At 57.9% G+C, this 16,466-nt stretch overlaps 5 protein-coding genes across 5 annotated transcripts; 3 read left to right on the top strand and 2 right to left on the bottom strand.

The window, feature by feature from the left end:
* Positions 1 to 2,344: 2,344 nt before the first annotated feature.
* PSEUBRA_001574 (Carbamoyl-phosphate synthetase large subunit-like, ATP-binding domain protein) lies at positions 2,345 to 8,988 on the top strand (the record flags this gene model as incomplete). Its single annotated transcript, XM_016434806.1, has 2 exons — positions 2,345 to 2,384; positions 2,480 to 8,988. 2 exons carry the CDS (start codon positions 2,345 to 2,347, stop codon positions 8,986 to 8,988), a joined length of 6,549 nt encoding a protein of 2,182 aa, XP_016293854.1.
* Positions 8,989 to 9,731: 743 nt separating this feature from the next.
* PSEUBRA_001573 (Double-stranded RNA-binding domain protein) lies at positions 9,732 to 10,362 on the top strand (the record flags this gene model as incomplete). The annotated part of the gene is made up of 2 exons (XM_016434809.1): positions 9,732 to 10,129; positions 10,203 to 10,362. 2 exons carry the CDS (start codon positions 9,732 to 9,734, stop codon positions 10,360 to 10,362), a joined length of 558 nt encoding a protein of 185 aa, XP_016293853.1.
* A 108-nt stretch (positions 10,363 to 10,470) lies between these two features.
* PSEUBRA_001572 (Centromere protein Scm3, N-terminal) lies at positions 10,471 to 12,591 on the bottom strand (the record flags this gene model as incomplete). Its single annotated transcript, XM_059464627.1, has 1 exon — positions 10,471 to 12,591. One exon carries the CDS (start codon positions 12,589 to 12,591, stop codon positions 10,471 to 10,473), a length of 2,121 nt encoding a protein of 706 aa, XP_059320839.1.
* Positions 12,592 to 12,926: 335 nt separating this feature from the next.
* Positions 12,927 to 13,937, top strand: PSEUBRA_001571 (uncharacterized protein; the record flags this gene model as incomplete). The annotated part of the gene is made up of 1 exon (XM_059464626.1): positions 12,927 to 13,937. One exon carries the CDS (start codon positions 12,927 to 12,929, stop codon positions 13,935 to 13,937), a length of 1,011 nt encoding a protein of 336 aa, XP_059320838.1.
* Positions 13,938 to 14,714: 777 nt separating this feature from the next.
* On the bottom strand, positions 14,715 to 15,910 carry PSEUBRA_001570 (Ribosomal protein L35A; the record flags this gene model as incomplete). The annotated part of the gene is made up of 2 exons (XM_016434795.1): positions 14,715 to 15,026; positions 15,908 to 15,910. The coding sequence occupies 2 exons, from the start codon at positions 15,908 to 15,910 to the stop codon at positions 14,715 to 14,717; spliced, it is 315 nt and encodes a 104-aa protein (XP_016293850.1).
* Between the last annotated feature and the right edge of the window lie 556 nt (positions 15,911 to 16,466).

Below are 16,466 nucleotides of genomic sequence, written 5' to 3'. Positions count from 1 at the left end.
CGATGCAAAGCATTCGAGCTGCAAAAACGAACCTTGGCGTTTCGGGTGCCTTCCTCCGCAGCTGTCCGGGCAGGCCGACGGGCAATGGATGGTTGGAAGCAATGCTCAGTCGGCGCACAGCACGTCCATGTTGATAGTCGCAGTGGAATCGCAAGCCACGCTCTCAGATGAATTTCATGTGACGTTCGAGTGGAGACCAACACTTTTGGCGCAGCTGTGACCTTAATAAAGCAACACGAGCGTGTATGCGTCTTGCGTATCGCCTTGACGCAAAGGGTCTCGACGGGCGAGACGCCTGCGGGGTGCTGCCAGCTTTAGGTCTCTATTTTCGGGTCACCATTTTTTGGCCCATTTTCCTGCTGTTCATTTTAGGAATGAGCAAAGCGCGTCCCGAAAGCCGACCGTGAACATGGAGCTAGCATCCCAGACAAGGTAGTGGTGTTGGATGTAGATGGCTAACGTGGCACTCGAGAACAAGGTCCGGGGTCGTCAGAGTGGGTCTAGGGAAGAGGAGATACTTATGCGATATCGATACCAGTGCGGCTGGCGTGGCCCGTTCAAGATGCATCGGCGTTTGGGTTTGGATCTCTAGGCACATGCACCATCGACGGACTCTGCTTGTCAACGTCTTGGTCTGACCAGTTCCGAAAAGAGGCCTGTCGATAGACAATGATGAAATGCTTGTTAGCTCGAGCACTCGCCGCTGCTTTGGATCAAGGAGAAGCAATCCACGCCTAGGATGAGATGCGGGCAGACTGAAATTGGCCGCGTGGCTTGGCGACAAAGCCACCTGCCAAAATGTGCGGAAAATCCACCCCAACAAGTTACGGCTGCTCCATAGCAATTCGAAACTTTTGACTCTTCAGGACGCCGGTATCCTTCTCGAACCTGCACAGACAGCTTCACCATACCCCGACATTCCGAAACCATCCGCTCAGAGTCATCGACATGAAGGCGATCGGGAACGTGTCCCGATCTTGTCGACGTTGACGTTGTGAGTTCGCAAAAACCAAGCCAGGACTCGCTCGGTTATACCGGTCAATTTCCGATTTTGGCTGCTTGCTCTTCCCAACATCTCGCTGAGCCTTGTAGGAAAGAGGGAACCGGTCGACAAAGTCGCATCGTGGATACTTGGAGCTGACCAGCTGGATACTCGATATGATGGTGCACGGAAGCAAGACGATGAGCTCGACACATACGAAGGGCAAGGATTGCTTGACGCTCCGAGGGCCACCCAAATCGATGCCCGCTGATGACGATGGATATGCCCGTTGGGGCGACGAGGATTTTAGCTTTATCATTTTATTTTTTTTCTTCCTCTCGCCGTTTCCGCGGCGCGAAGATCTCGAGACTTTTGCGCCTCGAGAGCGCGATGTTGGTGTTGCTCTTTGCTGTGGAGGCGGAATTTGGGTGGGGCGGCGCGTATCGAGGTCGAGAGGAACACGCTGAGCTGCCAGAACAAGGGTTCTCGGTCTGGAGAAAGCTAGCCGAGGAGCAACTTTCTTATTTTTTTGGCCGCTTTTTGGAAATTGTTGAGTCGGAAAACCCTGTCAGCATCGATTTCTGGCTGGCCAGTGCAGCGAATCGACAACGGCAAGACCGAAAGCAAGGCACAGCATCAAGGTCGGATGCACCGACAAGAGGAGGATGATTGACCGACGAGCTGGATTGGAAAGAACTGCGCGCACTAGCCAGCCTGCCCGACTGAACAAGCCGCTAGTTCCGCACGGACATGCATGGCTGCTGAGAAGGAAAGTGGTTCCAAACATTTTGATGGCCTAGTATCACTCCCCTCCGCCCACTTTGTGAGTGACCAGAGAGAAACCTTGTTTCCTCGTCGGATGTCAACACTCGGCTTCTCTTCTTGCCTTCTCACTTCATGGCCATCACATCCTCTCATACTTCGATCACCCATCACCATCCCTTTGGCTACTGAAACGGTCTCCCTCACCGAATCACCGTCTCCCGCTAGCTGCAACGTCATCAAGGTCTCCCTCACCCTTGCTTCTTCGCTGCACCGCAAAACCTACGTACTCGCAATCCTCATCTCATCCTCGACAGTAAGCTCCAGACGAGCAGAAAAGTTACGGCCGACTCGCATCGCAATCCACGCCTAACGCAAGACAACTCGACCAGATCCCTCTCTGGCTCCGCGTTGCTCCCTCGTCCTTGCTCCATCTATCAGTCTTGAGCGCTCTTGACCTCGCCTGATCGATCAAACTAGGCCGCTCATCAACCTCCGGGAGAGTCTCAGAGCCGAGCTTGAATCTGCTCCATCTTACGCCGGATCCACGCAACTTCAGCTCAGCTCAAAGTCCCCTCGCAGGAGCTGCCATCTGCCATCATGCCGCCCCCTGATCACAAGGCTGTTAGCCACTTCATCGGTAAGTTGTCAAGCTCACTGAGCGTCAATCGACACCTTTGAAGATGTAGGAACAAGCACTGACCCGACTCCTTCTCTTTGACTTTGTAACCACAGGCGGGAACCCGCTCGAAACGGCCCCGGCCGGTGCTGTCACCGACTTCATCCGCAAGCAGGGTGGTCATAGTGTCATCACAAAGGTCCTCATTTGCAACAACGGTATCGCCGCCGTCAAGGAGATCCGCTCCATTCGAAAATGGGCTTACGAGACCTTCGGAAACGAGCGAGCCATCGAGTTCGTTGTGATGGCCACCCCTGAGGATCTCAAGGTCAACGCCGATTACATTCGCATGGCCGACCAGTACGTCGAGGTGCCCGGCGGATCCAATAACAACAACTATGCCAACGTCGATCTCATTGTCGATGTCGCAGAGCGCGCCGGTGTTCACGCCGTCTGGGCTGGTTGGGGTCACGCTTCCGAGAACCCTCGTCTCCCCGAATCGCTGGCCGCTTCCAAGCACAAGATCATCTTCATTGGACCTCCTGGTTCCGCCATGCGCTCGCTCGGTGACAAGATCTCGTCCACGATCGTTGCCCAGCACGCCGACGTGCCATGCATGCCCTGGTCGGGTACCGGCATCAAGGAGACCATCATGAGCGAGCAGGGATTCCTGACTGTCTCGGACGATGTCTACCAGAAGGCCTGCATCCACACCGCTGAGGAGGGTCTTGAGAAAGCCGAAAAGATCGGCTACCCCGTCATGATCAAGGCCTCCGAGGGTGGTGGAGGAAAGGGTATCCGAAAGTGCACCAACGGCGAGGACTTCAAGCAGCTCTACAACGCCGTTCTCGGTGAGGTGCCTGGATCGCCCGTCTTTGTCATGAAGCTTGCCGGCCAAGCTCGCCATCTCGAGGTCCAGCTGCTTGCCGATCAGTACGGAAACGCCATCAGCATCTTCGGTCGTGACTGCTCCGTACAGCGTCGTCATCAGAAGATCATCGAGGAGGCTCCTGTCACCATCGCTCCCGAGGATGCCAGGGAGTCCATGGAGAAGGCCGCCGTGCGTCTCGCCAAGCTCGTCGGCTACGTCTCTGCCGGTACCGTCGAGTGGCTCTACTCTCCAGACTCGGGTGAGTTTGCCTTCCTCGAGCTCAACCCTCGTCTCCAGGTCGAGCATCCCACTACCGAGATGGTCTCTGGTGTCAACATTCCCGCCGCCCAGCTTCAGGTCGCTATGGGTATCCCTCTGTACTCGATTCGCGACATCCGAACCCTCTACGGCATGGACCCTCGCGGAAACGAGGTCATCGACTTTGACTTTGCCAGCCCCGAGTCGTTCAAGACCCAGCGCAAGCCCCAGCCGCAGGGTCACGTCGTCGCCTGCCGTATTACCGCCGAGAACCCGGACACTGGTTTCAAGCCCGGCATGGGTGCTTTGACCGAACTCAACTTCCGTTCGAGCACTTCCACTTGGGGTTACTTCTCCGTCGGTACCAGCGGTGCCCTCCACGAGTACGCCGACTCGCAATTCGGTCACATCTTCGCCTACGGTGCCGACCGATCCGAAGCCCGAAAGCAGATGGTCATCTCGCTCAAGGAGCTGTCCATTCGCGGTGACTTCCGAACCACCGTTGAGTACCTCATCAAGCTGCTCGAGACCGACGCTTTCGAGTCCAACAAGATCACCACCGGCTGGCTGGACGGTCTCATCCAGGACCGCCTCACCGCCGAGCGACCTCCTGCGGATCTCGCCGTCATCTGCGGTGCTGCCGTCAAGGCGCATCTCCTTGCCCGCGAGTGCGAGGATGAGTACAAGCGCATCTTGAACAAGGGTCAGGTTCCTCCTCGTGACACCATCAAGACTGTCTTCTCCATCGACTTCATCTACGAGAACGTCAAGTACAACTTCACGGCTACCCGCAGCTCTGTCTCCGGCTGGGTGCTCTACCTCAACGGTGGACGTACGCTGGTTCAGCTGCGACCCCTGACGGACGGTGGTCTGCTCATCGGCCTGACCGGGAAGTCGCACCCCGTCTACTGGCGCGAGGAGGTCGGCATGACCCGCCTCATGGTCGACTCCAAGACCTGCCTCATCGAGCAGGAGAACGACCCCACTCAGATTCGCTCGCCCTCGCCCGGTAAGCTCGTCCGCTTCCTCGTCGAGTCCGGTGACCACGTCAAGGCTGGCCAGGCCATCGCCGAAATCGAGGTCATGAAGATGTACCTCCCCCTCGTCGCCGCCGAGGATGGTGTCGTCTCGTTCGTCAAGACGGCCGGTGTCGCTCTCAGCCCTGGAGACATCATCGGAATTCTCTCGCTCGACGACCCCAGCCGTGTGCAGCACGCCAAGCCCTTCGCTGGTCAGCTCCCCGACTTTGGCCTGCCCATCATCATCGGCAGCAAGCCTCACCAGCGCTACAGCTACCTCGTCGAGGTCATCAACGACATCCTCGATGGTTACGACCAGAGCTTCCGCATGCAGGCTGTCATCAAGGAGCTCATGGAAACGCTCCGCAACCCTGAGCTTCCCTATGGCCAAGCCTCCCAGATCCTCTCCAGCTTGGGCGGCCGTATCCCCGCCAGGCTCGAGGACGTGGTCCGCAACACGATCGAGATGGGCCACTCGAAGAACGTCGAGTTTCCCGCTGCTCGTCTCCGCAAGCTCACCGAGAACTTCCTGCGTGACAGCGTCGACCCTGCCATCCGCGGTCAGGTGCAGATCACCATCGCCCCTCTTTACCAGCTCTTCGAGGCCTACGCGGGCGGCCTCAAGGCTCACGAGGGCAACGTGCTCGCTTCGTTCCTGCAGAAGTACTACGACATCGAGTCCAAGTTCACCGGAGAAGCCGATGTCGTGCTCGAGCTGCGTTTGCAGGCTGACGGCGATCTCGACAAGGTCGTCGCCCTGCAGACCTCGCGCAACGGTCTCAACCGCAAGAACGCCCTGCTGCTCACCTTGCTCGACAAGCATATCAAGGGCACTTCGCTCGTCTCGCGTACCAGCGGTGCTCAGATGATCGAGGCATTGCGCAAGCTTGCCTCGCTCCAGGGCAAGTCGACCGCTCCTGTCGCCCTCAAGGCCCGTGAGGTCTCGCTCGACGCCGACATGCCCAGTCTTGCTGATCGCTCTGCTCAGATGCAGGCCATTCTTCGCGGATCCGTCACCTCGTCCAAGTACGGTGGTGACGACGAGTACCACGCCCCTTCGCTCGAGGTGCTTCGGGAGCTCAGCGACTCGCAGTACAGCGTGTACGATGTGCTGCACAGCTTCTTCGGCCACCGCGAGCACCACGTCGCTTTCGCCGCGCTGTGCACCTACGTCGTCCGCGCCTACCGCGCTTACGAGATCGTCAACTTTGACTACGCCATCGAGGACTTTGACGTTGAAGAGCGTGCCGTGCTCACCTGGCAATTCCAGCTGCCGCGAAGCGCTTCGTCGCTCAAGGAGCGGGAGCGTCAAGTGTCCATCAGCGACTTGAGCATGATGAACTCAACCAGGAAGACCGTCGCCCCTGCCGAGCTTCGCACCGGTGCCATGACCAGCTGCGTCGATGTCTCTGACATTCCTGATCTCCTTCCCAAGGTGCTCAAGTTCTTCAAGTCGTCTGGCGGATCGCCCATCAATGTCCTCAACGTCGCTGTGGTCGACCAGGCCGACTTTGTCGATGCCGAGGTGCGAAGCAAGCTCGCCCAGTACACCAACGCCTGCAGCAAGCAGTTTGCCGCTGCTCGTATCCGCCGTGTCACCTACCTTCTCTGCCAGCCCGGCATGTATCCCTTCTTCGCTACCTTCCGTCCCAGCGAACACGGCATTTGGACCGAAGAGAAGGCCATCCGAAACATCGAGCCCGCCTTGGCCTACCAGCTGGAGCTCGACAGGGTCAGCAAGAACTTCGAGCTCACTCCCGTGCCGGTCTCGTCCTCGACGATCCACCTGTACTTTGCTCGTGGTATCCAGAACTCCGCCGATACTCGATTCTTCGTCCGATCGCTGGTCCGTCCCGGCCGCGTTCAGGGCGACATGGCGGCCTACCTCGTCTCGGAGTCGGACCGTATCGTCAATGACATTCTCAACGTCATCGAGGTCGCTCTTGGTCAGCCCGAGTACCGCACTGCCGACGCCTCGCACATTTTCATGTCGTTCATCTACCAGCTCGACGTCAGCCTCGAGGATGTTCAGAAGGCCATCGCCGGCTTCCTTGAGCGTCACGGTACCCGCTTCTTCCGTCTCCGCATCACCGGTGCTGAGATCCGAATGATCCTCAGCGGTCCCAACGGCGAGGCTCGCCCCATCCGAGCTTTCGTTCACAACGAGACCGGTCTCGTGGTCCGATACGAGACCTACGAGGAGAACGCTGCCGACGACGGATCTGTTGTCCTGCGCGCCATCGAGCCCCAGGGCAAGGAGGCTTCCCTCAACGGCCAAAGCGCCCACTTCCCCTACACTACCAAGGTTGCTCTGCAGTCGCGCCGATCGCGAGCCCACGCTCTCCAGACCACGTTCGTCTACGACTTCATCGACGTTCTTGGTCAGGCTGTTCGCGCCTCGTGGAGGAAGGTGGCTGCCAGCAAGACCCCTTCTGAGGTGATCAAGTCGGCTGTCGAGCTCGTCTTCGACGAACAGGAGAACCTGCGCGAGCTCAAGCGTGCTCCTGGCATGAACAATATTGGCATGGTTGCTTGGCTCGTCGAGGTGGCTACGCCCGAGTTCCCTGCAGGGCGCAAGCTTGTGGTCGTCGGAAACGATGTCACCATCCAGGCTGGTTCGTTCGGCCCCGTCGAGGATCGCTTCTTCGCCGCGGCCTCCAAGCTCGCCCGTGAGCTCGGTGTGCCCCGTCTGTACATCTCTGCCAACTCTGGTGCCCGTATCGGCCTGGCAACCGAGGCTCTTGACCTCTTCAAGGTCAAGTTTGTCGGCGACGACCCTGCCAAGGGTTTCGAGTACCTGTACCTTGACGATGACTCGCTTCACGTGCTTCAGACCAAGGCACCCAACAGTGTCATGACCAAGCCTCTGAAGGCCGCCGACGGCAGCAATCACAACGTCATCACCGACGTCATTGGCAAGCCTCAGGAGGGTCTCGGTGTCGAGTGTCTCTCGGGCAGTGGTCTCATCGCCGGCGAGACGAGCCGAGCCAAGGACCAGATCTTCACCGCCACCATTGTCACGGGACGAAGTGTCGGTATTGGTGCCTACCTTGCTCGTCTTGGTGAGCGTGTGATCCAGGTCGAGGGTTCGCCTTTGATCCTCACCGGCTACCAGGCGCTCAACAAGCTGCTCGGACGCGAGGTCTACACCTCGAACCTGCAGCTCGGTGGTCCTCAGATCATGTACAAGAACGGTGTTTCCCACCTCACTGCTCAGGACGACCTTGATGCCGTCAAGGCCTTTGTCAACTGGATGTCGTACGTCCCTGCCCAGCGTGGCGGTCCTCTGCCCATCATGCCCACCACCGACACCTGGGACCGAGCCGTCACGTACCAGCCTCCTCGTGGTCCTTACGACCCGCGATGGCTCATCAACGGCACCAGGGACGAGAGTGGCGCCAAGCTCACTGGCCTGTTCGACGACGGCTCCTTCGTCGAGACACTCGGCGGCTGGGCCACTTCCGTTGTCACTGGTCGTGCTCGTCTTGGCGGTATTCCTGTCGGTGTCATCGCGGTCGAGACCCGAACACTCGAACGCGTCGTGCCCGCCGATCCAGCCAACCCCAGCTCGACCGAGCAGCGCATCATGGAAGCCGGTCAGGTGTGGTACCCCAACTCGGCGTACAAGACTGCTCAGGCAATCTGGGACTTTGACAAGGAGGGTCTCCCTCTTGTCATCCTTGCCAACTGGCGAGGTTTCTCGGGTGGTCAGCAGGACATGTACGACGAGATCCTCAAGCAGGGCTCCAAGATTGTCGACGGTCTCTCGGCGTACAAGCAGCCCGTGTTCGTCCACATCCCACCCATGGGTGAGCTGCGTGGTGGTTCGTGGGTCGTTGTGGACTCTGCGATCAACGACAACGGTATGATCGAGATGTCGGCCGATGTCAACAGCGCACGAGGTGGTGTGCTCGAGGCTTCGGGTCTGGTCGAAATCAAGTACCGTGCTGACAAGCAGCGCGCTACGATGCAGCGTCTCGACAGCGTCTACGCCAAGCTGAGCAAGGAAGCTGCCGAGGCGACCGACTTCACTGCCCAGACGGCAGCTCGCAAGGCGCTGGCGGAGCGCGAGAAGCAGCTCAGCCCTATCTTCACAGCCATCGCAACCGAATACGCCGATGCACACGACCGAGCAGGACGCATGCTTGCCACTGGTGTGCTGCGATCTGCATTGCCATGGGAGAACGCACGTCGATACTTCTACTGGCGACTCAGGAGAAGGCTCACGGAGGTGGCTGCCGAACGCACCATCTCGGAAGCCAACCCGCTGCTCAAGCACGTCGAGCGCGTGGCTGCCCTGCGGCAATTCACCGGCGCAGCTGCTTCGGACGACGACAAGGCGGTTGCCGAGCACATGGAGGCGTCGGCGGCACAGCTGCTTGCCGCGACCAAGCAGCTTAAGGCCCAGTACATCTTGGCTCAGATCTCGACATTGGATCCTGAGCTCCGGGCTCAGCTGGCTGCTTCATTGAAGTAAGCGCCAGTTTCACCGTCCATTCATCGGCATGATCTCGATTGTTCGTGCTACGGCTGGCCGTGTGTCGCTTGCGGACCGGCATGCGGATTGAGGGATCCGCTTCTGTTCACAAGAGCATCGCCTGCCCTGCTCAAACCAGTCAATGATTGCTTCTAGCATTCCTCCATACACATCCATGCCTGCCGCCTCCGGGGCGCTTCGACGACTGAGGGGTTGTCCGAAACACCTCCGAAGGCGCAGTCACATTCCTCTCACTTGGTTTTCCGTGCTCTGTTTTTCACCGTATAGATTCTCCGACTGCAATGATTGAAATCGTTCCCTGTTCTGTCGTCTGCTCGCCCGTTCGTGACGGAGAGCTGTGTGTGTAGCTGGTGTGATGAAGTGGAAAGAAAACCTTAAATTGGTTGTGACGCTGCGGAAGGTGATGAGGCTTTTGACACATCGAAATAGCCGAGAGCATCTTCTGCGCACGGCTGCCAATTTGCGGACAGGACCCGCCAAATGCTCTCCTTCCCTACAATCACCTTTCTTCTCCGCCTTTGTGCGCTTCAACTCAGCTTTTGCGCTGCTGGACAAAGCTTTGCGAAGCTCTCAGCGGAAGGGATGCGGTGACTGCGCCAACGGTCCAGCGCTCGCTGCGCCCTTCGTAAATGAAGCTTGGGCGGAAGACATAAAAAGGCCGCTGTCTCTTTGGCCATTGTCTCTCTTGCCCACCGCACGAACAATCAGCTGCTGTATCTACGATGACCAACGGGACCAACGATCACGAGCTGACCAGCGCCAACCTGGCCGCAGCGGGCGGCAAGAGCATCCCCGATTACCTGCGCGAGGCCTTCCCGGAAGCGGACACGAGTCAAGCCGCCAACGTCGCGAGCAGCAGCAAGAAGGGGCTCTACGAGACGCTCTCCGGCAAGCCTCTGCCGGAAAAGGGCAGTGTCATACCCTCGCCTTCACCGCCCGATGACGACGAGGAAGGGAGAGATCTGTACGAGACGCCCTTCTACATCAAGGTCCGGGGCAAGGGCAAGGGGAAAGCGGTGCTCTTTGAGAAGGGACGATCGAGCGTTGCACAGATTCATGAATGGGCAGCTCAGATGAACGTCGAAGATCCGGTCTTTACCCACACTTCGAGTGGCGCTGCGTAGGTCCACTCACCCTCTCTCTCCCGTTCCTCTCAATTCCTAACGCTGATACCGTTTCCCTTGTGTGCACAGCCACCTGCTCGCCTTCACCGTCACAGTGAACTTCGACGGCCTGATCGCAACCAGCCCCCGGTCCGCAGGGTCTATCAAAGACGCCAAAGAGCTCGCTTGCGCCGATCTCGCCGAGCAGATCCTCCTGCGCAATAGGGACGTCTTCCGTCTCAAGGCCTGATCAACCTTCAACCCTCTCCTTTCATCATTGAACAATCACACTCGCACCTCAGCCGACACAGCGCACAATGCAAGACGTGAATTGTAGAACACTGTAGCCATGCATTCATCAACGAGACAGACTCGCGCAATTCAAACAGAAGGTCTTCTTGCACTTGTCCGGGCCGCCGCATTTGGAGCGCTTCTTCTTCTTCGCCTTTGTGCTCACGTCGTCCGCGCCAAGACTGTGACGCTTGGAGTGGGAGCTGCGTCGACTCTCGCTGGATTTGTGCGAGTGTCTACGGTGCGGAGATTCGCGATCGGGCCGTGAGGAGAGAGATGGAGCGGAGACCGAGGTTGGGACGGATGTCGATGACGAGGCCACAGTCGCGGCTGATGGTCTTGCTACTGACAATGGCTTGTGTAGCTCTGGCGAGGGCGCGCGAGGTGGTGTCGCTGGTCGAGGCTGAGACTCTTGACGCGGCTGGGGGGGAGCAGCAGGTGTGAGTGAGGATTGACGAGATGCAGGCGATGCTATCACCGATGGCTGAGGTGGCGACGGTGTCCTCACCGCCGGAACCAGCACCGGTGCTTCTTGTTCTTCAAGCTCCTCCTCTTCTTCTTCCATCGCTGCTGTCGCTGCTGCTACTGGCGCTGCTACGACCGGCGTTGCTGCTGGTGGTGTTGCTGCTGGTGGCGTCATTGCTGGTGGTGCTAGCTCCGGTAATCCCACATCTTCTACCGCAGGTGCCTGAGTCGGCAATGCTACTGCAGCAATCGGCGGCGATGACGATCGTGTTACTGCCACTGGCAACGGCGATAGTTTGACTGCCACTGCAGGCTCCGGCTGACTTGGCTGTGTACTCTGCAGAGAGTGGTTGCTGGATGGCGGCAGCATCGCGACCGCCCCGTTCGGAGTCTGGCCGAGCGGCCCGACGAGTGCGATGCCGGACGAGTCCTCGTCAGGCGTCATGGACCGTTCCGAGCCTGGTGCAGCGGGCTCCAGCGACGACGCTCTCGACACCGCAGGACTCGGCACGGGAGATGACATGATCTCGACGACGCTCGAAGAGTTCGGCAGGGAGCTGACGAGATCGATGACCGTGTTTGGCAAGGAGCTTGCTATGTCGATGACCTCTTCACCGGCGATTGCTTTCACTGCAGGCTTCTCGTCCTTGGTCTGCGGTGCCATAGGAATGAGTTCGTCTTCGTCATCAGACACGAGGTCGACGTAGAGACGCGATGTATTGTCGGAGATCTTGAGCAGGTCAGCGAGACCAAAGATGTCGTTGTATGGTAACGTCTCGAACGGCGTGGTGCACTGAAGTAGCTCTTCGATGTTTTGGCGCTTTGTTCGGATCGACTCGATGAGCTCTTCGTCCGAGTCGCTGTGGACGGTGACCACGTCGGTGTCGTCGTCGTCCTCGGAAGACGATTGTGCCAGCTCGGGTTGTGGCATAGACAGACGGGATGGAGCTGATGTCGGCTTTGATGTGCGAGCCACCTTTGTAGCTGTCTGCGTCGAAGGTATGAAGACGTTCCTTGAAGTCTCAGTATCGGCCCATGCCGGATCACCAAAGTCGATGATCTCTTCGTCCTCCTCTTCCGCTCCCTGATCTCCAGTGCCACCTTGCCCGAGCATGGCCTTCCTCTGCGCCTCTGCTTGCAAGAACTCGCGCAGATCAGGATCGTTTGCCGCCGGGTCTTCCTCCTCGTCCTCAGACTCGCTACTGGAGGCACCCGCGAGCTGTCTCTGATGCAAAGGCATATGCGAAGGATCGAAGTCCTCTTCATACTCATCTTCGTCATCTTGCATCTCCCTCGCTTCGGGCCGTTCTTTCCAGCCTTGTAGCTCCTCATCCTTGATAAAGACGCCAAACTCCATGTCCTGCCGCAAGCTCCTCAGACTGCCTCTGTCCTTGACCACCACGATCGGCTCGCCATTGGCACGATTGCCGAGATAAATCTCATCCTGCTCTTGCAGATGCGCATCCTTGAAGCGATCAAAAATGCTGTCCCATTTGCGCTTGAGTCGTTGAGTGGACTGCTGGTGGAGATACTCGACGGTCTCGGTGCCGTCTGGATTGTAGCGCTGGACGGTATTGCGGATTTGCGAGGTGAATTGGAGCCGTCGGCGCTTCTTGAGCTTGGGCTGGGGGTCCGAGGACGTTGGTCGGTCGGCCGAGCCGGCGTCTAGTCGAGATGGTCCCGACTCTGCATTCGCGTGATCCGGCTGATATGGCCGATACATGCTGCACGGAGGCGCAGCGTCGTGATGGATGAAGGTGGGAAGAGTACCACAACCTCAACGCGAACTGTCAAAGTCCAACTTTCGCGTCGGCTGTTCAGGGTCCAGCCTGCATCTTTCACTCTCAGAAGTCACACCTGAATCGGCCCCGATATGGACGTGCTCCACCTTTGAAAAGTCACATTCGCCAACGGCGCATGGACCCACCTGCCGTACAATGTGCAACACCATCACAGCTTCTTCTGATTCCTGCTCGTGCAGCGTCGCAGACACTTCGAAGCGGAGAGCAAGACCAGCAGCGATGGGCTCATAAGCACTGCAACGCTCACGACGACGCCATGTACTTCGAGAGGAAGGAGCTCATCCAGTCGCTGGATCTGCTCTGCTACGTCCTCTTCGTCTACACATGGCTGCTCGACAATCGCACCCTCTCGCTCCTCTTCCGAGCGGTCCTACAATGGCAGTGCCACAACTCGATACACATCCAGCCCACATGGACGCTGCCCTTTCTCGTCGTGTTTCTCTCTGGCATCAACGGAATCTTTGCTCTGGCGCACCTCTGGTCGCCGCCAAGCATAACGAATACGGGAGAGGCGCTCTTGATCGATTTCGTCGGGCACAGCTACCTGCCCGGGCGGCTGCAGGTGCTGACTATCGATATGGGAATCTGGTTCATTCAGCTGCTGTTGACGGTGGTCGCCTTCGAGACAAGCAAGGACGAAATCAAGCCGGATGATGCAGTCAGCGCCCTGGACGACCTGACGAGCACACTGGAGGAGGAGGACCTCGGACAAGGCTGGGATGTACGCGACGAGGAGGCGAACCTTTTTGGGCTGGACGAAGAAGATGTGAGAAAGCGCGAGCGGACGAGCTTGACGCATCACGTTGCTGTGATCCGACTACGTCCCATCTTCGACCAGATTCGAGCGGGGCAGCTCCTGGACAGCAATCCCGTTGAAGAGTACCCCGTCGTCGAGCCAGATCAGCCTTCTGTCGACCCAGTACCCGCTCCCACGCAACCAGACCTCCCTCGACCAGACACGCGTCGCCTCCGGAGCTTCTCACGGCGTTCTAGACCCGCAGCATTCTCGACCCTACCACCGGTGACAGACGAGGAAGAGCCGTATCACGGGCTAGGACCGGTCTCTGCGGACGACTCGTGGCCGCCCATGTGGATGATCCTCGCCCGCAACATGGTGGGTCCTAGCATACCCTCCTTTCGCCCCGCACAGGGCCTCGCCTCGCTCCGAGACAGCATCACGGGTCGATTCGGTCGAGTCCTCAGTCAAACACCTGATCGCTCGCAGTACACGCGCGTCAATCCGGACGCTCCACCAGATAGTACCTAGACCGAATCCTTTGTATTTGTACCGCATAGAGCGCAGCAGCCAACTCATTCTAAAGTATCTGGGTACAACGTGTTGGAAGAAGTTGAGAACTGTGCAATCCCTTCAAAACGTGCCTCTTCATGATTGGGTTTCGGGGCCGATCTGCAAGAACCGCTTGCTGGCCCTCCCTTTCGCACTCACCACAAAGTGCGCGCGAAGAGGAGGGAAAGCAGTGTTGATGTTTCCTGTTAGTTTAAGTCGCGGACTGTGGGGATGTCTATGCCCGCAACTAGATAATACAGGAGTGCTTCTCACGGATCACAGAGCGAAAGGACAAGGAAGGGCTGAAGAGGGGGCAGGGGAGAGAGGTGCAATCACAGCGAGAGAACGGATGGGTCTGGCGTTATGTTTCTGCATTTCTTTTGTGCGGGGATGTAGTGTAAAGTGGGGGCCGTTCCTTGTTGGATACGGTAGATGCATAGGTCGAGTGTGGGGGTTGGTCGGATGATCGATGGACTTTTGGTGTATGGACGTAGCAGTCGAAAGAAGGGCGTGGCAAGTCGGGTCTCGTTCGGTCGAGGGCAGATGGGAGGGGCAGCCGACCAAAAGAAATGACGAAGAAAAAGAAACGGCCTGGAGAAGAGAGAGGTTGCTAAAAACACAAGGCCCTCGCCGAAGTCGAGCCGAAGCTTGCTGCTATCCTTACGCGCTACAAATCCACAGGACAGCGATCATCGCCTTTTTGGTGGGTGTGTGTGTGTCGGTAGAGCAAAATGGTTGGTATTGGTGCGGACATGCTTAGATGCTCGAGGGGTAGAGCATGATACGGACACGGGCGGAGAAGGCCTGAGGAGGGATGTTGTGGGCGAACTTGGCGCGGACAACACCCGAGTTGCCGTGCGAGCGGGCAATGCGACCCCAGAGAACGCGGATCTTGGAGCCACGGACCTCCTTGGACGCCTTGTAGACGTAGGCGACACGCTTGCCGAAGTAGAACTTGGCATCCTCGGTCTTCTCGACACCCTCGATCTTGATGAGGGTGGTGTGGCACTTGGCGACGCGCTGCGAGCGCTTGTGGCCCATGATCCTTCCCTTGACGTAAAGACGAGACTGGAGAGGGTGGAAAGAATGCGGACGGGTCAGTGATGCTGTTGATATGATGAAGAGGCTGGGAGCTGACAACGCGGAACGGCAGACGATGCGAGGCAAGCAAGCTGAAGATGCGTAGCGAGGTTGGTCGATGCATGCTGGTCGGGAGGAAGGGATGCATGCTAGGTTGACCATCTGAGCGATAACGGGTGCATCTGAAGTGTCGTAAGAAGGCAATGTCCGCAGTTGGCGTGGTCATCGTTGTCGACGGAATAGCTGAGCTGTCCTCGACCGAATTCGCCAGCTCCAACTCCTTACGACCCATCATCGCTTCTTCGCAAATTGTCGACGGCTTGTTCCAGCGTATCGCGCGTATCCCTTGGCCCCACGCGGTGATCACTAGGTATGCCCTTTGTGGTCGCAAGCCGGACCCGGTGCGAATGATCTCGTTGCGACATCGTGCGGCGCGGACGTATCCGATGATCCGCAAATGCTAGTGCAAATGGTTCCTGTTCATGTGCTGTGGTGACGCTGAGTGGATCGCCTTGAAGCAATCGTGACTGCTCCCGTCCGGGCTCGCCATCGAGCGCACTGCGTTTCTGACCACAGTGCCCATGCTAGTCCTAGCGAGTCCATCCAAGACCGCAACCTGCGCATGCGGCTTCCTGCATCGATGTATTGGGCCGCATAGCCATCTCTGCACAAATACTGGGGGGTGTCGACGAGCCTGTTTGAGCGATGATGTCTCCACTCAGCCGCTGTCCAGCATTGTTGGAAGTCGAATAGATGTCGGTGATGTTTGGTTGGACCGGTCGTGGCTGCGTCACCTCATACAGTGCTATGTCGGCAATGTCGCACATTCTGCGATGTCTTTGATGCTCCTGATGTCGATGATAGCTTACCATTTTGACGAGATGTGATGTGTTGATGGTCTTGACGGTGGAGCAGAAGGATCACCTGAAGCTACGTTTGACGTGCTATGCTCAACTGCAGCTGCGGAACTTCGACTCAACTCGAATCGAGATTTCCTAGTCGAGCTGTTAGCAGCCACGAACTCAGACTCTCTGACTGCCTGACTCAGACCGACCCGCTTGCCTGCTATCATTGAACCGACTCCGAGAAATCTGACGCTGCAGAGCGCTTTATCGAGTTCTGAACGAACCTCAAAAAGCTCGGCCGAAGATCATGTGACCACCCTCAAGCGATAATTGTGCGATCGCGCCAATCGGGCGAGTAAGTCTCAGATAGCGATTTGGCCTCACGACCCTCCAAAATGTCGAATTCGCGAAAAAGAGCGAGACCCTGACTGACGGATGTTCGTGAAATTTTGGCTGCATCTGTAACGTTGGTCTTTGTCTGTACGAATTGACCCTGCTGCCGCCACCATCATCGCCAAACAGTTGCTTCTACATACATCTGGTCACATCTTTTCATCGCTCGAACGACCTTGCATACCCAGCA

The sequence above is a fragment of the Kalmanozyma brasiliensis genome, assembly GCF_000497045.1.
Source record: "Kalmanozyma brasiliensis GHG001 unplaced genomic scaffold PSEUBRA_SCAF14, whole genome shotgun sequence".
NCBI classification, from domain to species: domain Eukaryota; kingdom Fungi; phylum Basidiomycota; class Ustilaginomycetes; order Ustilaginales; genus Kalmanozyma; species Kalmanozyma brasiliensis.
This window is presented reverse-complemented; position numbering and strand designations above follow the sequence as displayed.